Here is a 25,566-nt window from a genome sequence, read left to right as displayed (position 1 = left end):
TAAAAATATATTGTGTTTCTATGATGCATACAGGTTTGCTGAAATATCAAACCATCAAACACATGTATTTCTATCTCACAAGAATGGCTCCTGTTAGATAAGATTCTTATTTATAATGAAGGTATGGACAGGCAGGACTTATGAATCTGTATTTTTCATACATATAACAAAATACAATACACTATTTCTCTAACTGAAGAAACTAAATACAGTGACTGAGGACCACACATCATAGAGTTGTAAAGATTGTGGTGGGCAGAACAATAAGGGCAGTTGAACCTGGAGATTTTTTACTTCTTTTTTAACAGGAGGAAGATGTTTCTTTTTTTGTTGTTGTTGGTTTGTTTCCTTATTGTGCATAAAAGTGCAAAGGCTTTAAAACATACATTTAAAAAGAAAGTGCTTTCTCAATAGGCCAAAATTTGAAGCCCACAAACATTTACTTCCTCAGCTTCTACTGCTCAGTCCTTTGGATTTAGGCAGTTATAATAAATTCAGATAAATAAAGAAATAATATAAATAAGTTCTAAGCTGAGTCGCTTTTATGTATTCCTTTTTTAATCTAGTTCTCCAGTGTAGTGGGCAAGAAGTTTAGAACTATTCACATTACATGTTAATTAAAATGACAATTCCAATTAACTATAGCACTACTTAACCATAAATTGCTACTATTATTAACATAATAGTACATGGTTTGAAACAGAATTCTTATAAACAAGCCCGATTAATAATATTATTAACTACTACGCTAATATAGATCATTTTCTTGCTAAATTATGATTATATATCCAAGATTGGAGGTTATTTGAACCTGGTTTTCTCACCCATTCCAGCTCTTTCAGAAGATACAATCCCAACACACATATTATTCTTGAATACAGACGTTGATGGATTTCCAAGCTCAGTGGCTTTGTAATGCTTCCCAAGATAACTTTGGATGTCTTTTAGGGACCGAAGAGGGGTCATGTGAATGATGGAATTACTAAAAACAGAAGGGATATAGTTGTCTTCTCTCTCACAATTGCAGAATATCACTAATTGATAGTCATTGGTATGTTTTAAACGTAGGTTTTGGTATAGTTCCTCTAACTTATAGCCAACATCATAACTCAACTCATCTGCAAAGAGTAAGGTATAAATCTTCTTTTCTTTCTTGTTTGGAGTAAGGCATCGCCTCATAAACAATTCCACTTGCTCGTAGCTGGTTTGTGGTGTACACAATAAGACTTCATCATAAGAGGGTAGCATCTCTTCTGGATTGTTCATGTAGATGGAAATTGTAGAAACCAAAATTTCAGAGCGATGGCAAAGAATGAGGTTGGGCTGCCTAGAATGAAGACCTTGTGGTAACATTCGCTCAACATTCCTTCTCTCTAAATCTGCCAAAGTAGATAGGAATCTGCCAAGAGTTTCAAAATCAAAGCAGTGGGGAAAAAATAAACCCATGTTCTCCATGTAGGACCTCCAGATTTCCTCCAGGTGTTCAGTCACCTCTCTTCTACTTGCCTGGTGTCCATAGGTTACATCTAAACTCATTGGTATTTCAGATACCACTAGTTTGGAGACTTCTTTAATATCTTGTCTACTGCAGTTGTGTTTTATGAAAGACAGCATCATTAAGGCAGATTCATTGGGTTTCCCCGAACCAAGCTCCTTGCATAAATATACAAGCTGTTCAGCCATGTAATAATTCAGATAAAAATACTGGGATCGCTTCTCAGACATGAACTGATTCCACCTCTCCAGAAAACTCTCCATCTTCCTGGAGATGGCTGGCAGAACCTTTGCCACATCTCCACTTCCACAAAGGCCACAGATGGAATTTAAATTAAAGTTCATATTAATGGAAAACAGACTCTCAGGTGAGCAATATATGTTAGCAATCCAGTTTCGGAAAAGCATGTTTCCAGCAGAATAAAGGTTCATGAAGGACAAGGCAAACCTCTGAATGTTAGAAAATACCTGAGTGAAGAATACAAACAAAAACACAACAGTAGATTGAATCCAAATCATTATTAAACAACCAAGGAAAGGGCCAAAAAAATAAGACATAGGCCTATGTCTGACTATGAGAGTGGGATCATTGTGCTATTACAATATTGAATCACTGTAGTAGCATTGAAACAATTTTACTATTACTAGAAATGATTAGATTCTGTGTCTATGTGCTTTACCATCCAAAGGTCCGATATGAGACATACCGGTATATAATATCACAAAGAGATGAAACAATCCCATTTTCCCCAAAGAAAAATCCTGACCATTACAATTACAGCTATTGTAATAGCTATTACAATTGAGCAATAAGCAATAATCTTTATATACAAAATATATCTATTTTAAATACTTTGGGTATATAAAATCATCAGTTCTTGTTAATTAGCATCAGGCTACTTCAGGAAGCTTACTTCAGAAAATTTCTCCACTTGTGCACTTTGTTCTTCTTTTCCAGACATCAACATCAGCTTGTTCATCAGTTCTTGAAGCTCTTCCAGAGAATACGTCCGATTCTCTTGGTCCCCATGACTTTCTTGGATAGTCAGGTCCAGAATAGTGTCCAGGCAAACCTTACAACAAAACATAATATATACTGTACAAGGACATAATGAAGACTGCCCATTTTTAAAATGTTTTAATTCAGTAAACATTAGACACTCATAAAGAAAGCAATTTATTAGCAAATATGCTTAAACGTGATTGTAATATAGTTGAGCTGCAATTTAAAATGTTAATGGGGGTAAAAATTGCATGAATACCTTTTTTTTGCTAACTCCTTTTCATTACAAGCAGGCTATTTAATGCAATAATATCCTTTTCATATATTACTATATTTCATTCTTTAATCCTTATTTTATTTTACACCACCTAGATAGAGCTGGTTCAGCAGTAGAGGCAAACAAATTAAATGCACAAAAGAACATTTAAAAATAGTTTTGTGGAAATTAGCAGAAAATAAGAAAAAAGAGACCTGTTTGGGAATCATTTTTAAGCAATGTCTCACCTTCTGTCCCTCTACTGGGGCCTTAATTCTGTAGATTCCTTTCTCATTGATTCTGGTTGCCAGGGATATAGAAGACAACTCCACAGAGCCATGACTCTCTTTGATAGTTTTTAACCAATCCAAGTATCTTGCAGAATCATGCTATAGGGAGAAGATATGATAAGGATAATTCCCATTAGCTTGTATCTTTCCTAAGTCAGGTAAAATAGACAGAATTTAAGCAGACCTTCTAAAATTTCTACCCCACTGTTTTCTGGGCTTTCAAGCATATTTTACCCTAGTTTAATTTCACTAAAATCACCAATTGACATAATATGCAAACTGCACTTCATGTGGAAAAACATAACTCCGTGCTTCTCTTTGAATGCAGAGCACCTAAGTGGCTTGTAGAGTTCAGGTTCAAAGAATATTTTTACTAATGAATATGCTATAAGCATAAAGCATCTTTATCAAATGCACAGGGAGTAACGGAAAGATACAAGGCTGCTACAATAATTACCAGCTTCGCGGGGAGGTTGTGATCACTTTCCAGAGCTTTCCATATATTCTCCAAACACTTCATGAATTCCTCAAATCCTGCCTCTTGCTTTAAATCATACAGCATGGAGGAGTAGCCAAACACAGCATCATGGAAACAAGCCACACGATCCACATCCATGTCATTCTCTCCTGCAGATATTGAAGCCAGCTCCACAAACACTTTCAGCTCATTTTTGTCTAATGGAAAGGAAGAAAGTGCTTCATGAGGTAAAAAGGAAATTTATATTCTGTGAATGGCTTCCCTGGATGTATTGAAGTGCTTTCTAGGATGGCTTATAATTATAATTATAACTGCTTTTTTATTTTTTTATACAAAAATAAATAATAATGATAATAATGCAATAATGGTAAATAGAGATATGAAAACCCACATTCTGAAGAACATTGGAAATGTTCCATTCCACACTGGCTATTTTGTTCCAGGTGTGATGCAACAATTTTTAGAAATTAGTCCTCTGAACTTTAAATGGTTTTGCTTCTAAATAGAGAATTAACTAATATAAAATTGTTGGGACATTATAGAGGAGAAATAGAACATTCCAAAGTTCCCTTAAACATTAGTTTTTTCCCCAGATAAAGCAAGACAAATGATCCTGAAGTTTACCGTAATTATTATGATTAAACTAGATAACGTAGTTAAGTTTGGGATTTAAATAAGAAAGCAATGGAAAACAAGTGTAATTGTAATTTGGAATTTAATTAATGTAGGACAAGCTTGTCAAACTGGCATCCCACAGGCCAGATGCGTTATGTGCAGGTCACGCCCATCCCGGCTCTGCAAAGGCAAAAAAAGTCATGATACATCACGATACGCGATCGAGTTTGACACCTGTGATGTAGGGTGTTTTTTTTCCCTGTTTGTATTTTGCATCATTATTTATACCTTAAATTTACACTTTAGCTTGATTTGTGTAAATAAAGTATGTAAGAACATGTAGTAAATTTCAATTGGAGCAGAAAATAACTACTATATTTAAAAAAAATTAAAAGGCAGCAATACACTTACGTAGATAGCTGCTCCTCACTTTCACAGGAAGCTTTAAGTTGATGAAAACCCACCTCACTCAGCTTATGATTACTACCGTAGTTCTATTCTTTTAGGTTCAAGAAAACTGCTTCCTAAATTGATTAGCAGGCAGAAGCTCCCAGAGATTACTAGGTCCCTTTCACTTTCAGGTTGATGAAATGGCAGATGACTGGCTGGTTATTCTCTAGCACGCATGATTTTGTTTCATTTATCTTCATTCTCAGGTGCAGCCCAGGGTCATCTAGCTATGTCCCCCATCATTCTGTTCCCCTTCATCTCTCTTTTCCCCAGTCCTCTCCTCTCAAAACTTTGGCAAGTCTTGTCCCAATCTTTCTCAGCAACCATAAATCCAAATTAGGTCCATTTCAGGTTTATTAACCAACCTGAAGCCAATAAATCACAGTCCAGGTTCAACAACCATTTTAGTCATCATCACATCTTTTACCTGACAGCCACCTCCTCCATTATTCAAATTCTTTTCCCCCAGAATCCTCTCTGATGGTGCTTTAACTCACCGTTACAGGAGAGTGGTCTGATATTGATACTAGCCCATCTGCAGCCTTTTCCTTCTCCTTTGGGAGTTTTCCTAAGGGAATCAAACTGACCCTTGTTCCTTTCTCCTTATTTTTAAGGCAAAGCACAAACTATTTTGTTTCATGTCTGCATGAATATGAGGATATGTGAAGATCACCATGGCAGAGAACAAGCTCATCCCAGGTCATCTTCCTTAATCCTTTACAAACATGAAAAAAGTCACAAGATCAGCTACTGAAATAGGCCTCTCAATACTAACAAGCTATGTGAAATACACCGTATGAACATTTTGCTGCTTAATTGAGAAATAATTTTCAAATGCAGAGAAGTCATACAGATCAGAAGTATTTTACCACTTTCTAACACAGATCAGTGTTGAGTTGGCCTAAAGCTAGAGTGCCACTGCTAACAGCTGAAAGGAGGGTCAGGATGCAGTGTATTAGACTGTGCTTAGAATGCCGTATTGCAAGCTAACTCACTGCTCACTCCCGGAATTAGATCCTGACCAGCTCAAGGTTGACTCAGCCTTCCATCTTTCCAACTTCAGTAGAATGAGGATCCAGACTGAACTCATATTGGGAGCAATATGCTGACTCTGTAAACCGCTCAGAGTGGGCTGTAAAGCACTATGAAGCAGTATATAAGTCTAAGTGCTATTGGTATTACTGGACTGACCAGGGGTAGCCTATTCCTGTCGTTCCTTTCTTCCAGCCTTAAAAAATTCAGACTCTTCATAACACACCTCCAAAACAAAACCACCATGGGTAGTAATCCCTGGAAGCATTTGCCTGCTGATCCCACAAAATAGCACTTGCAGCTATGGCTGAAATCCAAAAGTAGAAAACAAAACAGTCCTCAAAGTCTTTGTCAATGTTCAGAAGTAGTAGCAGGTTCTCCACTTGCACCCAAACTCTTTCTATTACCAAGAGATCCTTAGAGTGATGGGTAGAGGACTAGTACAAAGAAAGATATTGTTGTTTCTCAATCTCAATGGTGCCAACCACATTAATTACTGCTGCTATTACTACTTATTTTTCTAGCTTTCCTCCACCCTCCAAATATTCATGAGCCACTTTCCTATCTATTGTAGATTAAACCTAGGGCTATGGGCACTTGGGGATAAAGCAATATGGATTCCCAAGAATAGGGTATTTTTATAATTATCACTTTACAGACAAGCTATAGCTATAACCTTCACTTTGATTCAGAATTACTCTTTTCCAGCATTCATCTAATGCTTATCTTACTTTATCCTATGTCTTAGTTCCATCTTTCTTACAATATCTTACTCATGATTCTTCCATTATCTTTATTCAGATTGGCCAAATCACAGCACAATTCTCTGCCTGCCCAGTTAGTGTTATATTGCTGCACTTAGACTTTGGGTTGGGAACAGGTTCTTGGCTTTGTGGCTTGATAGAAGTTTTGAAATGTGAGCAGACTTTTTTCCTAGGCTGCTACATCATACCTACTGGCCTCTGTCTGGTTGTTACCAGCACCCTGGGATTCTCTGGGGTATCTCACAACATCTCAGGCTCCAATGGCTGGTGCTTTAGGATGCCAATATCCTGGGCTCACGTTGGCATCTTTTCCGCTTCCTCAGCTGCCTACATCCACACTCCCCATGTCTAGTAACTACCACAAATATTACTCTGCTGTTGGCTCCTGTAGCGATCCTGTCATCACCACACCATTTAATATCCCTCTGCTCCACCCCCAGCATTGATCTTTCTGTTGTTGTTGTTGCTGCTGCTGCTGCTGCTATCACTGATGGCCTCTTGTTCTCCACTGTACCACTGGGTTTCGCTCTGCTCACTTTTCTCCTTCTCATTCCATTCTTTCAGCCTTGGGATATAAAACCTCTGCATTTGAGTCCTCAATGATACTAAGATAGCCTAGCTTCTTCTCAAAAGGCCAGTTCTTCATTCTGGCAGGGCAAGGAGACCTCAGGTATAGGTGACATCGCCTCATACCTGATCTCCTTTAACATTTACCTTTTCTTACGGCATTTATTCACAATAGCATATGTGTGACTTTGTTTGATTACACATGATTGTGCATCTAGATCAGGGGTCCCCATCCCCCAGTCTGTGGACCAGTACTGGGCCGCGACATGCCAGCAACTGGTGCACACAAACAAGCAAAGCCTCATCCATAGGCTACAGGCAGCACACAAAACCACGCTTCCTCTAGTCTGCGGAAAAATCTCTCTCCACAGAATCGGCCCCCGGAGCCCAAAGTTTGGGGAAGTCTGATCTAGATGTTCTATTTGTCAAGGTTTATTAATTCATGCTTTATCTCTGGATGGGTAACAGTAGAAAAAGGAAATACACATTCAAGTATATGTTCCTCACAGTACATGCAAATGAAAAATCCAAAGGAGAGAAAGTGTAGAAGTACCAAACTGTCAGACTGAGAAAAGGGAAAGAGAATATTCAAAAAAGATAAATAAAACTTCCATTAAACTTATGTTTTCTCTGACCAGGTGTCTTCCTGATAAACAGAGTGGAGAATACAACAGCTCAACCCAACATACAGTTAAAACTTTCCTTGGGGAAAGTACAGATGCTACAGTTGTGGACACTAAGTTGACGCTGAATTTAATTACGGCAGCAAGACTCTTAATAGGCCAGTATTGGAAGAAGGAGGAACTGCCGACTATAGAAGAATGGACTTTAAAGGTTTCTGACCTGGCAGAGATGGCAAAGATATCGGCTTATTTGAAAGATCACTCGCAAGAACGCTATATTATGGAGTGGAGAAAATGGATTGAGTATATCCAGAACAAATATGGGACTAAAAAGTTTCATGTAGCATTTGAATAAGTCTTCCTCTCTTTTTTCTTTTTTTTCTCTTTTTTTATATATTTTATATTAATAGTGTTTGTAGTTATCCTATATGAGCTAGAGAGTGATAGATTTTAGAGGTTATGGTTGTTAGCATATGGATGTTTATGATTGTTTTTTTTGTTTTTTATACCTTGTACTTAGCTCTGGGAAGTCGGGGGGGGGGAGGGGAGGGGGGGAGGGGTAGGGAGGGAGGGATAGGGGAGGGGTAGGGGGGACTGTTAAAGATAAAATGTATGATAAAACTTTTCAATAAAAAAAACTTTCCTTGGGGAAACAACAGAGATACATCAGTTCTACCTTCCAATGCCTCTTTGACCCAGTTAACAAACTCCTTCCTAAGCGCCAGCTCTTCAAGGCACAGGCGACGTTTTTCAGTAATATCTTGCAGCAGTTTCTTAGCACGCATCAATGAAGAGCTCATAGAAGAAAGCTTTTCTTCTTGAAAGGACTGGAAATCACTTGTCTGAAGAATAAATTACATATATTAAGAATACTGCATCTTAAGAACACACAAATTCCCTCCCACCTTTATTCCATACTTATTTTATTTTTTTTATCCCTTTGGTCTTAGAGATTCATAGAAGTGACTTTTTCCCCCTGAAAATCATTCCTTTTAGGAAATGTAGGAATACAGCAGAGGTTTGTAATTTCCAACAGCTCAAGGGACAGCCATATCAGTAGAGCGTGTAGCCACTACTTATATCACACTTTTATAATTTTATGAAACTGAAACTATACAAAATCTCTTTGGTTACGGGACTGTCTTTTGAATGGCAAGTTAAAGAGATGTACTTACTAAGTTCAGCAATTGTTGCAGGACACCGAAATTACCAGTAAGTTTCAAAACTTCCTTGACTTTGGCGATAACTTTAGCAGAATCCAATGCCAAACCCAATTCGTGATACTGTTGGATCTGCTGGATCCGTTCATTTATCCATTCTCCACTATCTTGATACTGCAGTTGGCACATACTTTGGAAATCACGTCTGAGTTCTTCATAATGATTATTAAAATCTTTGAAGAGAGCATTCACTTCAGCAAATGTGAGGTCTCCCAATTTCAAGCTGTCATAAATCCTTTGGAACTCCTTGTAACAAGGATTAAATAAGAAATAATACACTTCCTCCATATCTAGAGTTTGTTCAGTGTCTGAATCCTCCATGTTGTTCTTCAGCCTCTTGGCTGCCTGCTCCCAGCAATGCAGGAAAATGTGGTTATCTTTATAATGATACACACGTTCAGATACAACTTTTAGCTCTTCACTCAAATGGAGATAGGTCTCTATTTCATCATCACTGCATGAAGTGGGTTTCCTCACTTTCACAACAGCATCCAAAGTTTTCAGTGACAGATTTCCGCTGTGCTTTTGTTCCAGTTCAGTTAAATCAACTTTAAAAAGGGGAGAAAATACAATAATAATTTTCAGTTCATTTAAGCATTCGATATAACCTGCCCAAAGATTCATTTTAGAGCACCAATCTAAAGAGCTTGTGTTTTCATATCTGTATTATGCCATTTCTCTCGTGTTAGAATTTTCAGTTGCTTTCCCATTCATCCTTCCATATATTCAAGCTCTTTTTTAGGATATTAACAATAACTGCAAAGAAGTATCAGATAACAATTTGCAGAAGAAACTATAAACACTGATTTTAAAATGATCCGTCATTTTAAAAATATACCTTTTAAATAGCGCTGGACCGTCCTCAACATATCCAAAAGGTCTCCCAAGTATTTTTGCTCTTTCTTGACATGCAATACTTCCTGTCGTCTCAGATCTAAAACTTTTTCTAATTTCAATCCTTCAATTAATTCATTTGGGAGTGACTGTTCTGTGCATTCTGTAATCAAAATTGGGGATTATTATTATTATTATTATTATTATTATTATTATTATTATTATTATTATTATTATTATTATTATTATTATTTTGCACCAGCAAATTAAGAGGATTCATCAGACAATGCACAGTCAAAAATCTATAAACAATATAAAACACTAAAACCCATCTAGACAGCAGATAAACAGATATAACATAAAATCATAATAGCAATAATCCTTAAAATGCCAAAACACTAATAATGTGTAAAATTTAGTCTTCTTAGGAAGGAGATCCTAGGGGACATTGGAATAATATGTATTTTTCTAAACTAGGCCAATCTGAGGCCATCTCATAAACAGACTGTTTTCTGTTCCAACTTTTTTGGAACAATTTTTTTGTTCTAATTTCCAGATTTTCTTTTCTTTCAAAATTAGCCCCCATCCCTGGCACAGCTGCATTGCCATGGTCCAAAATGAGAACATCCTAGCATTCTGTGTAACAATACATTCCGTACACATCTCTACAATGTTTTTTAAGCTGCATGGAAAAAAGCAAATAGATCTTTCATGGCATGTAACATAATTTAAGTATCCTATGTGAGATGGCTCCATAGATGATTTGGACCCATAAGGTTCTTTCTTCAGTCAGCATCTATCAATGGGCAGGGGATCTTGTGAAAAGTCTCAATTGAAGACCTTATGGCACTAGTAAGTAAATACGGGAGGAAACATTCCTGCAAAATAACTTGGTGTCAAAATTGCTTAGGAATTTAAAAGTTATTACTGGGTTTCAAAATGGACTCTAGGCAGTGTAAAATGATAAAGCACTGTCATACCAAGATAAAATCAGTCAGCTACAATAAATAATCTAGCTGTTTTGTGAAAGAAACTGGCCTAGTTTTAAAGGCAACCCCTCATAGTAATCCCAATGGGAGATTGTTGGCTCAGCTGAAAGTTGGGTGGTTCAAAGCTAGTATAAATTAACCATTCATCATTGGCATCCTTCAGTCTCGAGAGACTATGGTATCGTGCTCTGGAAAGGGGTCCTAAAGCAGCGTCTGGTGTGGCTGAAAAGGCCAATTTGAGAGTGGCAGTCCCTTCCACACCAAGGGCAGGTACAATCTGTCCTCTGTCCAGCCCCCAGATTTCACTGGTTCCGGGACTGCCTCTTTGCCTCAGCCTGCCGCACAAGTGTCTCTTCGAATTGGAGAAGGTCATGCTGCATCTTTAGCCTCCAGGCTGAACGATCAGAGGTCAAGGTTTCCCAGCTGTTAATGTCCATTCCCAAGGCCTTTAGGTCCCTCTTGCAGATATCCTTATATCTCAGCTCTGGTCTCCCTCTGGGGCACTTTCCCTGCACTAATTCTCCATACAGGAAATCTTTTGGAATCTGACTATCAGCCATTCTCATGACATGCCCAAGCCAGCGGAGACGTCGCTGTTTCAATAGAGTATACATGCTAGAAATTCCAGCACGTTCCAGGACTGCACTATTTGGAACTTTGTCATGCTAGGTGATGCCGAGAATACGTCATAGACAGTGCATAAGGAAGAAGTTCAGCTTTCTCTCCTGCCATGCGTAAAGGGCCAAGACTCACTACAGTACAAGAGTGTGCTCAAGACTCAGGCTCTATAGACCTGGATCTTTGTATGTTCTGACAGCTTCTTATTAAGCCATACTCTCTTTGTAAGTCTGGAAAATGTGGTGGCTGCTTTACCAATACATTTATTCAGCTCAGTATCTAAAGAGAGTCAGAGATAGTTGAGCTGAGGTACACAAAGTCATGGACGACCTCCAGTTCTTGTGCAGAGATTGTAATGCAGGGAGGTGAATCCACGTCCTGACCCATGACTTATATTTTTTTTCAGTCTGTTAGTCCAAAGTCTTGGCAGGACTTGCTAAAACAGCCCATAAGTTGTTGAAGGTCTTCGGCAGAGTGAGCAGTAACGGCAGCATCGTCAGCAAAGAGGAATTCCTGTAGGCATTTCAGCTGGACTTTAGACTTTGCTCTCAGTCTAGAGAGATGATCTGGTCCGGAGTTAGATACCCTCTGTTGCAGTTCCAAAAGCATGACATCAAAAAAGATCCTGAATAAAGTTGGCGCGAGGACACAGCCCTGCTTCACTCCACTTCGAATGTCAAAGGAATCTGATGTTAAGCCATCAAAAACAACAGTGCCCTTCATTTCCTCATGAAAGGACCTGATGATGTTGAGGAGCTGAGGTGGACATCCAATCTCGGGGAGAATTTTATATAGGCCGTCCCTACTAACCAAGTCAAAAGCCTTCGTAAGATCTACAAAGGCTATGAAAGGTGGCTGTCTTTGTTCCCTGCTTTTCTCCTGCAACTGTCTAAGGGAAAATATCATGTCAGTGGTGGACATGTTGGCTCGGAATCCACACTGTGATCCTGAATAGACTCCCTCTGCAAGCACCTGGAGCCTCTACAGTATGACACGGGCAAGCAGCTTCCCTACAACACTGAGAAGAAAGATGCCACGATAGTTGTTACAGACACCCCTGTCACCTTTGTTCTTATACAGTGTGACAACATTTGCATCCTTCATGTCCTGTGGTACTCCACCTTCCCTCCAACAAAGGCAGATGATTTCATGCAGTTCAGTAGGGATGCTCTCTTTGCAGCAGTTCAAAATTTCGGCAGGGATGTTATCTTTCCCGGATGCTAATCAGGTTGTCAATCTCCTCATAGACAGGCACAAGGGAGGGAGGGAGGGAGGGAGGGAGGAAGGGAGGAAGGAAGGAAGGAAGGAAGGAAGGAAGGAAGGAAGGAAGGAAGGAAGGAAGGAAGGAAGGAAAGATTGCATAGAAGTCTAAAAGCACGAAGTGAATTCACCATCAAGCTCCTCCAAGACAGGCAGGTACTCAATATTATTTAATGTTTCTTCAGTTACCGCATTTTCTCTGGAATATAACTCAGAGTAATGCTGCACCCAGCGTGCCATCTGCTGTGCTCAGTCCTGGATAACCTCGCCTGTAGCAGACTTCAGAGGGGCAGATTTCTTCTGTGTTGGACCTAAGGCTTGATGCCATCATACATCCCCTTGATGTTGCCTGTGACAGCTGCTATCTGGATCCGAGAGCAAAGCTGCAGCTAATAATCGTTAGCACATCTGTTGGACTTTGCTATGAGCAGCTCACAGAACCTGTAGGTTGCACTCACTGGAATAGGCTTTATATGCAATTAGAGCTCTCCTTTTTTCCTCAATGGCTGGCATCAGCTCCTCTGAATGGGCTTCAAACCAATCTGCTGTCTTTCTGATCTCTTTACCAAATACTGACAAGGCGGTGTTATAAACAGCATTCTTGAAATATTCCCATCGTTCAGATGCGTTTGCTTCAGCCAGGCCTGGGAGAGTTTCCTTGAGTGCTTGTGCAAATTCCTCCACTTTGGCCTGATTGTGGGTCTTGCTGATGTCGATTCGTGGTCTTCCTTCCTTCTTCGAGTGATACAATCTCTTTGTTTTCAGTTTTATTTTGCTGCACACCAAGGAGTGGTCTGTATCGCAGTGTCCTAGTAGCTGCATGTGATTGTAATACTGGGAAGGTTGGAGTGCCTGGTAAGGATCAAGTCTAGCTGATGCCAATGCTTTGATCTTGGATGTCTCTAAGAGACTCTATGTTGAAGCTTTGTTTTAAAGAATGTATTGCTAACACAAAAACCGTAGTAGCAGCAAAACTACAGCAGGCATTGGCCATTTCCATTCATCTTCACGAAGCCAAACTGACCTAAACAAGTGGGCCAAGAACCATAATCAGTTCCAACTCTGGCATTAAAATCACCAAGGATAAACAGTGGTTCTTTCTCAGTGATTTTCTTGATAGTAGCAGCCAGATCATCATAGAATTTGTCTTTGGATTCTACTGAAGATGATAATGTTGGTGCATATGCGCTAATAAGAGTAACCAGCCCTGCTGATTAGTGGAGCTGCAGGGACAGAATTCTTTCACTTCCTGCAGCAGGTGTGGTAATGAATCCCAGTAGGGTGTTTCTGACCGCAAATCCAACCCCATATTCCCTAGTCTCATTCGATGGTTTTCCCTGCCAAAAGAACGAGAAGTTTCTCTCCTTAACAGATCCCGAGTCTGACAGCCTTGTCTCTTGAAAGGCAACAATGTCCATCTGCAGTCTGCTCAGCTCCATGTTGATGACAGCTGTCTTACCGACGTCATCAATTTCTTGCAAATTGTCAAAGGCCGGAGGTCATTGTCTAAACATTCCAAATGCCCAACTTTAGGGCTAAAATTTCCTTATGTTTGTTGCATGGTGCAGAGTTATCAAACTGCTTGTCAGCTTTGACCCTAAACCCCACGCACCGTGTGAGGTTAGCAGACCATGGCAGGGAAGCACCTTACTGGCTGGGGGCTGCCTAGCTTAAGGCGGGCGGTAGCTGCCCAATGAGGTACAATGACCTCTCCCACTGTCGAAATTTGGGAGGAAACATTCCTGCAAATAACTTGGTGTCAAAGTTGTTAGGAATTTAAAAGTTATTACCGGGTTTCAAAATGGACTCTAGGCAGTGTAAAATGATAAAGCACTGTCATACCAAAATCAGTCAGCTGTTTTGTGAAAAAAGCTGGCCTAGTTTTAAAGGCAACCCCCTCATAGTATTCCCAATGGGAGATTGTTGGCTCAGCCGAAAGCTGGGTGGTTCAAAGCTGGTATAAATTAACCAATCATCATACATATGTGGGTGGGCACATTTAACAAACGTTGTTTCTGTACAGAGGTAAAGAATTTATACTCCGGGACTAACATCTGAAGGCAAACGGACTCCCTAAATTCAAATCACCACACACTTTAACTTTTGGCAGGCTTTCTTTTACTATCTCTAGGCAGATTTTCCTAGCTCCCTCAGTAACTTAAACTTTTTTGCTTCTTGGAACTTCAACTTGTGGTGCTATCTAGTTCAACAGGATGTATCAGTCCAGGTAGGATTGCCCTAGTAGTGGATTGAGTAAGCATCTACATCTTGCTGATGTAGCTGACACCCCCAAACCCACATTCAGTGGTTTCATGATTTAAAAAAAATGTGGGAATCAACTAGAGGACCCAAGAACCCCAACATACATACAGTATAGTATGGGGTACAAGAATAATACTCCTGCATAGCTATCTGGAATGAAAGTAGAGCCATTCTAATACAACAAACTGATACATCCTGTTGAACTAGATAGCATCACAAGTTGAAGTTCCTAGAAGCAAAAACGTTTATGTGAGTTACTGAGGGAGCTAGGAAAATCTGTCTAGAGACAATAAAAGAAAGCCTGAATTTAGTGAGATAATGTAGCTAATCAGGTCGTCAATCTCCTTATAGACAGGCACAAGGGAGGGAGGGAAGGAGGGAGGGAAGGAGGGAGGGAGGGAGGGAGGGAGGAAGGAAGGAAGGAAGGAAGGAAGGAAGGAAGGAAGGAAGGAAGGAAAGAAAAAAGGAAAAAGGAAGGAAGGAAGGAAGGAAGGAAGGAAGGAAGGAAGGAAGGAAGGAAGGAAGGAAGGAAGGAAAGATTGCATAGAAGTCTAAAAGCACGAAGTGAATTCCCTTCCCCCTTTTGTAGCCCGGCCTGAAGTGCAAATAAATTATAGTATTAATGAAATATTATCTCCAGGTTCTTTATTTCTAACATTCCCCCATACTTTCCCAGCCCCCTTTTCTCACATCAGGGTTCTACAAGAATAATGGTACTGCAATTCACTTAACAGTTCAAGAAAAGTACAGATCCAATTATTTATTTAATGGATTATTAAACAAAGATAACATAACAAATTATAATTAAAATAAAAAACCTAAGGCAAAATCAATAATTAAAATAGTTAATAAGGAAGAGCTTGCCACCTTCCTAAGTACTGGGAGAATGGGAGCCAAATGCACTTCTTTAGGGATTGTTCCCCACTGCTAGACCACTATACAAGACCCCTTTCTGCTGTGAAGCAGTGTATAAGAGCAAACAGCTCCATTTGCAGAAGCTGCTGACAAATGTGCATGGAACCATCCCCTATCCAGCACTGCCGATCCGCAAAGTCGGAAAGGTTGTGGAACTTTGCTCTCAGATGACACCACATAAAAACAAATGCCCTTCATGGATTACTGTCATTATGGCAAAGGGGCTTGTGTAACTCAATGAAGCTATGAGCTATGCCGTGCAGGGCCACCCAAGACAGACAGGTCACAGCAGAGAGTTCTGACAAAACGTGATCCACTGGAGACTTCCGGTTTCCTCAGGCAGTTGCCATGGACATTTGGAAGGCAAGCTTCATCTTCCACGTCCAGTTTTGCTTCACTGGGAGACCCTGGAAAGGGTTGAAAGTTGTCCTGTAGGGGCGACCAGCAAGGAGGGGATCCCTGTGATCGCAGAAGAGCGGCAGCTCTTCCGTTTGATTCAGGGCAGCCCTTCAAACCAGCGGACAAAAGACCAGCCATAGAAATATGGCTTGTCACTAGGCTGCAGACAGCCAAAGTCACACTTACCATCACACAACTTTAAAACAGCATAGAAGAGACTGGGTGAGATCTACCTCTTTTAAATCCTAACTACCTTTGTTTCCTGCATAAACTGCTTAAGTACTTTCCCCTCTGTGGAGAGGGAAGGGAGATTTTACGCCTCCCTCTAAAAGCAGCAGTGAATGACTATCCAGGGGAGCTTAAAAACGTTGCAAGAATAACTTGATCCTAATTGGAATTTTACTTCTCAAAGTTTGTGGACTAAAAGACTTTCTACTCTTACTGAAGATCTAGGTTTTTACTTATAAAAAAGAAGTAAAACCAAAAGGATTTTAAAAACTTTGGAAAGTTTTAAATGTAGGGGTGCCATCTTGTGACTAAACCTGTTACTTCAGATTATTGTTATTGTCTACAATCTGTTATTGTTTAAAAGAGACTTAGCTGAGACACTGATCAGCTGTGAAGCCCAGCTGTGTTCCATACTCACTGGAAAAAAATTATTATTTTCTTACACTCTCTGATTGCAAAGCTTTTAATCTAATACATTACTAAGAGAATATGGAGGAACTTCAGGAACAAATTTTGTCTATGCTGAAAGCAATTTACCAAACTATTCTTACAGCTACTGACGAAATAAGAGGGTGCAGAAAAGAATGGGATGTCAGCCCAGATATACGAACTCAAAATTTGATTACAACTGAAAAATCAACTACACAGAATATAACGGAAAAAGTGGACCAATTAAATACTATGACAGAGGATTCAACTGGAAAACCCAGAAAAGGGACTGACAAATCAGAAGAAACCTGAGGATTGACAAGAACAACAGACTGAAGAGAAGATAAACAGTTTAAGACAACTACATCAAGATGGAAAAAGACAGACAACTTGTTAGTTCTCTCAAAAAAATGGTGATCAGATGTTTTTTTTCTACGTCAAACAACATACATAATAACACAGTGAGATTTATTTGATGACTCAAAAGCACGGACAAGGAAGATGATTTGGCAAAGAAAGCAAACTAGAATACAACTGAAGACAAGTGGGGTTTTGACTTACTAATGAGAATTAAAAACAATATTCTCAAATAGATAAGATGTGTACTTTGAATATTGGAAATTGTTATGAGTTGAGTTAAAGGAGGTAAAGGAGAATTGGAGTTATTTAAAACATGGAAACTATAAATATTAAACGTTAAATTTAAATATTAATAGGAAGTTAAAATGGGAAAAATTTACCAGGACATTGATTCTCTAAAAGATTAAATGTTAAAATGATTAAGATATGTATAAACTAAAAATTCATGATAAATATTAAAAGGTTATTTGTATTAAACTGATATAATAAGAATTGCATTAATTTAAATGTGAGACATTAAATACCAAGGGAAAATGAGAAGAAATACTACTAGTTTGTGATCTGTACTAAAGAAATTTGTATGTTACTGAATTATGAACCAACCCAGCCGCCACGTTTTTTCAAATATGTAAATGTAAAACTGGAAAAATCAATAAAAAAATTATTTAAAAAATGTGATCCACTGGAGAAGGAAATGGCAACCCACTCCAGTATGTTTGCCATGAAAACCCTATGGACAGTACCAAAAGGCAAAAAGATACGATGCTGGAAGATGAGCCCCTCAGGTCAGAAGGCATCCAATATACTACTGGGGAAGAGCAGAGGGCTAGTACTAGTAGCACCAGAAAGAGTGAAGCAATGGGCCAAAGCTGAAAGGACGCTCAGCTGTGGATGCATCTGGAGGTGAAAGGAAAGTCCGATGCTGTAAAGATTTTTTCTCCATAGGAACCTGGAAAGTAAGATCCATGAATCAAGGCAAGCTGGATGTGGTCAAACAAGAGATGACAAGACTGAACATCGACATCTTAGGAATCAGCTAATTAAAATGGACAGGAATGGGTGAATTTAATTCAGATGACCATTAGGTATACTACTGCAGGCAACAATCTCTCAGAAGAAATTTAGTAGCCTTCATAGTCAACAAAAGAGTAGGAAAAGCAATACTGCAATACAATCCCCCAAATGGCAGAATGATCTCAGTGTGAATCCAAGGCAAACCATTCAATATCACAGTAGTCCAAGTCTATGCCCCAACCACTGGTGCCGAAGAGGATGAAATTGACCAGTTCTATGAAGCACTACAGGACCTTATAGAACTAACACCAAAAAATGACGTCCTTATCATCATGGGGGATTGGAATGCTAAAGTATTAGAATGCTAAAGCCAAAAGATAACCGGAATAACAGGCAAGTTTGGCCTTGGAGTACAAAATGAAGCAGGGCACAGGCTGACAGAATTTTGTCAAGAGAATACGATGGTCATAGAAAACACTCTTTTCCAACAACCCAAGAGATGGCTCTACACATGGACATCACCAGACGGTCAACACAGAAATCAGACTGACTATGTACTCTGCAGCCAAAGATGGAGAAGCTCTATACAGTCAGTAAAAACAAGACCAGGAGCTGACTGTGGCTCAGATCATGAGGTTCTCGTTCCAAATTTAGGCTTAAACTGAAGAAAGTAGGGAAAAGCACTAGACCACTCAGGTATGAACTAAATTTATTTATTTATTTTATTAAATTTATATGCCGCCCTTCTCCCTAAGGACTCAGGACGGCGCACAACAATAAAAATTAAAAAAATAAAATAGAAAATTTAAAAAATAATTAATAAATACAATAATTATATGACAATTTAAAAACCAGTAAAAAAGCTAATTAAAACCATAGTCAATCCAGGCCCACTTGTTGGAACAACCACGTCTTCAGGTCATGGCGGAAGGACCGAAGGTTAGGGGTCATCCGCAGCTCCAGGGGCAATTCATTCCAGAAGGTCGGCGCACCCACAGAGAAGGCTCTCCCCCTGGGGGTCGCCAGCTGGCATTGGCTGGCTGACGGCACCCTGAGGAGGCCGACTCTGTGGGAGCGAACCAGGCAATGGGAGGTTGACAATGGCCGCAAGTGGTCACGCAAGTACCCCGGGCCTTAGCCATGTAGGGCTTTAAAGGTTATAACCAGCACCTTGAATCGCACCCAGAGGGCAACCAGAAGCCAATGCAGCTCGTGCAGGAGTGGTGTAACATAGGACTACCAAGATACTCCCATAAGCACCTGCGCAGCCGCATTCTGCACCAGTTGAAGCCTCCGGGTGCTCTTCAAGGGCAGCCCCATGTAAAGAGCATTGCAGTAATCCAACGAGAAGTGACGAGGGCGTGGGTAACTGTGCATAGGGCATCTCGGTCCAAAAAGGGGCGCAACTAGAGCACTAGGTGAACCTGTGCGAAGGTCCCCCTGGTCACGGCCGTTAGATGATCATCCAAGTTGAGCCGTGAATCCAGGAGGACATCCAAGTTGCGAACCCTTTCTGAGGGGGGCAATACTTCCCCCCCCATCAAGAGAAGGAACTTGTTGGACAGTACAAGATGCCAATATCCACAGCTACTCAGTCTTGGAGGGGTTGAGCCTGAGCCTGTTCCTTCCCATCCAGACCCGCACTGCCTGCAGGCACCGGGACATCACGTCAAGGGCATCACTGGGTTGGTTCAGGGTGGAGATGAACAACTGGGTATCATCCGCATATTGGTGATACTTCACCCCAAAACCACGGATGATCTCACCCAGCAGCTTCACGTAGATGTTAAACAGGAGGGGAGAGAGAACCGACCCCTGAGGCACCCCATAAGTGAGGGGCCTCGGGGTAGATCTCTGTCCCCCTGCCAATACAAACTGCGAATGGCCTGAAAGGTAGGAGAACCACCGTAAAACTGTGCCTCCCACTCCCAAACCCTCTAGCCGTCGCAACAGGATACCATGGTCGATGGTATCAAAAGCGCTGAGAGGTCAAGTAGGACCAGGACAGAGGAACAGCCCCTGTCCCGGGCCCGCCAGAAATCATCCACCAGTGCGACCAATGCCATTTCCGTGCTGTAGCCGGGTCTGAAAATGGACTGGTACGGGTCCAGATAGTCCGCTTCCTCCAGGAATTGCGGGAGCTGACGCACCACCACACTCTCAACAACCTTCACTACAAAGCGAAGGTTGGAGACAGGACAGTAGTTATTCAACGAGGCCGGGTCCAGGGCAGGCTTCTTGAGGAGGGGCCTCACCACCGCCTCTTTCAAGGAGGAGGGGAAGACACCCTGTCAAAGAAGCGTTGACCACTGCCTGGAGCCAGCCCCCTGTCACCTCCTGGGTGACCGAAACCAGCCAGGAGGGACATGGGTCCAATAAACAAGTGGTAGCGCTCAGTTTACGCATGATCCTGTCCACATCATCCAGAGTCACAGGGTCAAACTCACCCCAAATGGTATAATCAAGGCCTGCCCTCTCTACTCTGCCAGACTCTGCCCAGAGTCCAAGCCAGTCCAGATCTGAGCGATTTTGTCCTGCAGATACTGCACAAATTCCTCAGTCCTACCCTGCAAGGGGTAATCCCTCGGTCCTTGGTTAAACAGGGAGCGGGTCACTCTAAACAGGGCGGCTGGGCGGTAATCTGTGGACGCAATGAGAGTGGAAAAGTAAATGCTTTACCGCTTCCATCGCCACTAGGTAAGACTTAAAATAGGTTCTTAGCTGTGTTCGATCAGATTGAGATCCGCTGGACCTCCAACAGCTCTCTAGGCATCTTTTCCGGCGCTTCATCTCTCAGAGCCCCTCAGTAAACCAGGGGGCCACCTGGGATCTGCGCCGGGTCAGAGGCCGCAAAGGCACAACTCGATCCAAGGCCCTAGGAGCCGCCCTCTCCCAGGCTTCTACTAGGGCCTCGGCAGAGTCGTGGGCAAGGGAAGCAGGAAATATCCCAAGCTCTGTCTGGAACTTTTCAGGGTCCATCAGGCACCTGGGGCGGGTGGCAAACTGAAAGTCTAGCCGGAGAAGGAAGTGGTCGGACCATGACAGGGGTTGGACGGTTAAATCCCCCCTACCCAGATCATTAATCCACTGCCCAGAGATAAAAACCAGTTTGAGTGTGTGACCTCCATTATGTGTCGGGCCCTGAATTATTTGAGTCAGGTCCATGGTCGTCATGGAAGCCATGAACTCCCGGGCCAACTCAGACGCCTCACCCACGAAAGGTAGATTGAAGTCCTCCAGAACTATAAGCCTAAATCATATCCCTGATGATACACAGTAGAGGTGACAAATAGATTTAAGGAATTAGATCTGACACACAGAGTGCCTGAAGAACTAAGGACAGAGGTTCGCAACATTGTACAAGAGGTAGCAACTAAAACCATCCCAAAGAAAGAAATGCAAGAAAGGAAAATGGCTGTCTGAGGAAGCTTTGCAAATAGCTGAGGAAGGAAGGGAAGCGAATGGCAAGTGCAAAAAGACACACCCAATTGAATTCAGAATTCCAGAAAATAGCTAGAAGAGATAAGAATGCCCTCTTAAATGAACAGTGCAAAGAAACAATAGAATAGGGAGGACCAGAAATCTCTTCAAGAAAATTGGAGAGATGAAGGGAACATTTCATGCAAAGATGGGCATGATAAAGGACCAAAATGGCAGGGACCTAACAGAGGCAGAAGAGATTAAGAGGTGGCAAAATACAAGAACAAGCTTAACGTCCCAGATAACCACAATGGGGTGGTCACTGACCTCGAACCAGACATCCTAGAATATGAAGTGAAATGGGCCTTAGAAAATCTGAGCAACAACAAAGCTAGTGGAGGTGACAGTATTCCAGCTGAGCTATTCAAAATCTTAAAAGACGAAGCAGTAAAAGTGCTACACTCAATTTGCCAGCAAATTTGGAAAACTCAAAAGTGGACACAGGATTGGAAAAGGTCAGTTTACATTCCAATTCCAAAGAAAGGCAATGCCAAAGAATGTTCAAACTATCGCACCATTGCACTCATTTCACATGCTAGTAAAGTTATGCTTAAAATCCTACAAGCTAGACTCCAGCAGTATGTGGATCAAGAACTTCCAGCAGTACAGGCAGGATTTCAAAGAGAAAGAGGAACTAGAGATCAAATTGACAACATACGTTGGATCATGGAGAAAGCTAGGGAGTTCCAGAAAAACATCTACTTCTGCTTCATTGACTATGCTAAAGCCTTTGATTGTGTGGATCATAACAAACTGTGGCAAGTTCTTAAAGTGATGGGAGTACCAGACCATCTTATTTGTCTCTTGAGAAACCTACATGCAGGTCAAGAAGCAACAGTGAGAACTGGACACGGAATAATTGATTGGTTCAAAATTGGGAAAGGAGTCCGGCAAGGCTGTATACTGTCACCCTGCCTGTTTAACTTATATGCAGAGCACATCATGAGAAACGCAGGGCTAGATGAATCAAAAGTTGGAATTAAAATTGCTGGGAGAAATATGAACAACTTAAGATATGCAGATGATACCACTCTAATGGCAGAAAGTAAAGAGGAACTAAAGAGACTCTTGACGCGGGTGAAGAAGGAGAGTGCAAAAGTTGGCTTGAAATTCAACATTAAGAAAACCAAGATCATGGCATCTGGCCCTCTCAATTCCTGGCAAATAGATGGGGAAGAAATGGAGGTAGTGACAGATTTTATTTTCCTGCGCTCCAAGATCACCGCAGATGGGGACTGCAGCCAAGAAATTAAAAGACGCTTGCTCCTGGGGAGGAAAGCTATTGGAAATCTAGACAGCACACTAAAAAGCAGAGACATCACCCTGCCAACAAAAGTGCGCATGATCAAAGCTATGGTTTTCCCAGTTGCAATGTACGGCTATCAAAGTTGGACCATAAGAAAGCTTGAGCACCAAATAATTGAGGCCTTTAAACTATGGTGCAGGAGAAGACTCCTGCGAGTCCCTTGGACTGCAAGGCGATCAAACAGGTCAGTCCTAGAGGAGATCAATCCTGACTGCTCTTTAGAAGGCCAGACCCTGAAGTTGAAACTCAAATACTTTGGCCACCTAATGAGAAGGAAGGACTCACTGGAGAAGAGCCTAATGCTGGGAAAGATGGAGGGCAAGAGAAGAAGGGGACGACAGAGAATGAGGTGGCTGGATGGAGTCACTGAAGCAGTAGGTGTGAGCTTAAATGGACTCCAGAAGATGGTAGAAGACAGGAAAGCCTGGAGGAACGTTGTTCATGGGGTCGTGATGGGTTGGACACGACTTCGTAACTAACAACAACAACAAAAACAAAATATGTATTTCTTTATTGTCCTGGTTATTTATGATTTCATAAAACCCAATTAACCACGTGATTAAACTACATTTACACAATTCATCCCTCTCTCCATTAATATAAGGGAAAGAGACTTACTTATGAATTCTGTCTTATATTTTATAATTAGCTCCAACTCCTTAATCAGAATATGGCCTGTTACGAGTTCATTAGCAGCATTTTGAAACGAAGATTCAGCAAGGGTCATTAACGATCGAGCTTCATCAGTAAATTGGTTTAGAGTGTTTTCTTCTGCACCTATTAAACATATTAAAAACAGTAAGAAAGATTTAGGGGCATTAAATTGCTCAACTTAGGTACTTCTTTCTTGTCACCTGAAAACAATGCCATGCAAAATGACATACAGGTAGTGCTTGATTATGACTATTAGCTCAGCAACTGTTTGAAATTATGACAGCGCTAAAAGGACTTTACGATCTGTGTCCAAATTACCTCCAATGCAGCCCCCTCCCATGATCATATGATTACGATCATGGTCACATGACTGCAATCTGAATGCTCATGAGTCGCCAAGCGCCCTGCAACTATGTGATCACCATTTGCAGTCTCCCCTAGTGGCTAACCCTGGGAAGGCTCTGTCTCTGCTCTTTTCAGGGGGCTTGCTGAAAAAGGGCTGTTTTTCAGCCAGTCTCCTTGAGGGCAAAAACACTTAACTTTCTTTGCTCTTAAAGGGGCAGCAAAAAAAACCTGCTTGCTTGGAGAGACCTGAGTCTCATCAGCAAGCAGTTTTTGCTCCTTCTTTGAGCAAAGAAAGGGAGAGACTCAAAAGAAGGAGCAAAAAAGTAGTCCATTTTCACCCAACCTCTTTAAGAGCAAGAATACTGCCTGACGGATTCATTTTGTTCCACATGGGGTAGAGTGTCTCCAGCAGGCAGGAGGAAAATGAATGGGCTGAAGAAAAGTTCCGATCATGAAGAACTGGGCTGCTTCTCCCCAGCCAAGAGATGTAGTTCCCTTCTGTGCACGGAGGGGAATTACCTGCCTCCCCCTATCCACTTAACAACCACACCTAGAAAAGCCAGCATGCGTCATAAAGCTGGGTCAGGTCATGTAGTATGACTGTGATTCTGGATTCAATTACAGTCATAAGTCAAGGACATCCTATATTCTCAATTTCCTATCACATGCATACTTTCCTATATCTCATTTTTCAGCCCTGCACATGGCTGTAACTCTATTATTTTTGCCAAACAGGAAAAGTTTTAAAAATACTGTAAGTTTATCATAATTTCATACAATATGCTTGTACCAAATATACAAATATATGAAATATCCAATATAAATCCTCCATTATTCTACATTATGTAGCAATTTTCTGTTAGGTAGCTACTTTGATCATTTACATATTCCCTCTGACTATAAAATTGATCCTGTAAATGATTTACATACGATTGAAAATGAATAGGTATCTGCTGTCCTGCCATTCAAACAGATGCTTCAGTATACTCTGAAAGTCTTTCAAAGGCGTCCCCGTATCATCCTTTGGCCAGGATTTTATGATGGTAGCAGATATAATTTTACCCAGTTTGTTCCTATCATATTTAGATATCAACTCAAGCAGATTCTGTTGTTTCTAGAAAAGACATAGGAAAAAAGAATGGAGTGTTAGGCAGTAATGAATTCAATATATCACACAATGATTTTGCACCTCTGTCAAGGTTGTCACAAAATTCATTATATCATGTAATGGGACTTCCCCAATGAAAAAGTATTTTTTCCTTCCATGTGGATTTTTCTTCCACTTGCTGAGATAGATACTGCTCTTAGAACAGGGACAATCACCACTCTGTGGGAATGAAGGATCCTATAAACTGAAAAACAATGCATGGGCAGGACTAAATAACTATCCTTATTCTTAGGTAATTTAGGCAAAGACATTGCTATTGTTACTCCAAGTAAACCAACCTTCACTTCTAAGACAAAATGATCTTGAAAAGCTATCAGAAATGGACTGACAACAAATATTATGTGAATGTAAGTTCCTATTCATAATAGGTGTGAGAATCAACTTCTGGAACAAAGAAGAGATTGTGACAAAGAACATCCCTGCTGTATGGAAAAATATAAAAAACTCAATCAGCAGAATCAGCTAGTTTAGTATATATTGCATACAATCTTGAATTTCCCCTTGCAAGGCAAC

The 25,566-nt window shown here is 40.8% G+C and overlaps 1 protein-coding gene across 1 annotated transcript in view; it reads right to left on the bottom strand.

Annotated features, from left to right (window-relative positions):
- The window catches only part of LOC310635988 (E3 ubiquitin-protein ligase RNF213-like), an 88,607-nt gene extending 63,452 nt beyond the window's left edge, over positions 1-25,155 (bottom strand). The window contains exons 1-9 of the mRNA XM_083355413.1: positions 24,816-25,155; positions 23,505-23,663; positions 9,631-9,789; positions 8,748-9,340; positions 8,249-8,414; positions 3,501-3,718; positions 3,002-3,142; positions 2,409-2,567; positions 825-1,962 (exon numbers count right to left, since the gene is read on the bottom strand). Of these exons, the coding sequence (XP_083211539.1) occupies positions 825-1,962; positions 2,409-2,567; positions 3,002-3,142; positions 3,501-3,718; positions 8,249-8,414; positions 8,748-9,340; positions 9,631-9,789; positions 23,505-23,613 (2,683 nt within the window). The 5' untranslated portion in view covers positions 23,614-23,663; positions 24,816-25,155. The remainder of the gene's footprint in view (positions 1-824; positions 1,963-2,408; positions 2,568-3,001; positions 3,143-3,500; positions 3,719-8,248; positions 8,415-8,747; positions 9,341-9,630; positions 9,790-23,504; positions 23,664-24,815) is intronic.
- Positions 25,156-25,566: the final 411 nt, after the last annotated feature.

The sequence above is a fragment of the Vipera ursinii genome, assembly GCF_947247035.1.
Source record: "Vipera ursinii genome assembly, chromosome: 2".
In the NCBI taxonomy this organism is placed as follows: Eukaryota; Metazoa; Chordata; class Lepidosauria; order Squamata; family Viperidae; genus Vipera; species Vipera ursinii.
This window is presented reverse-complemented; position numbering and strand designations above follow the sequence as displayed.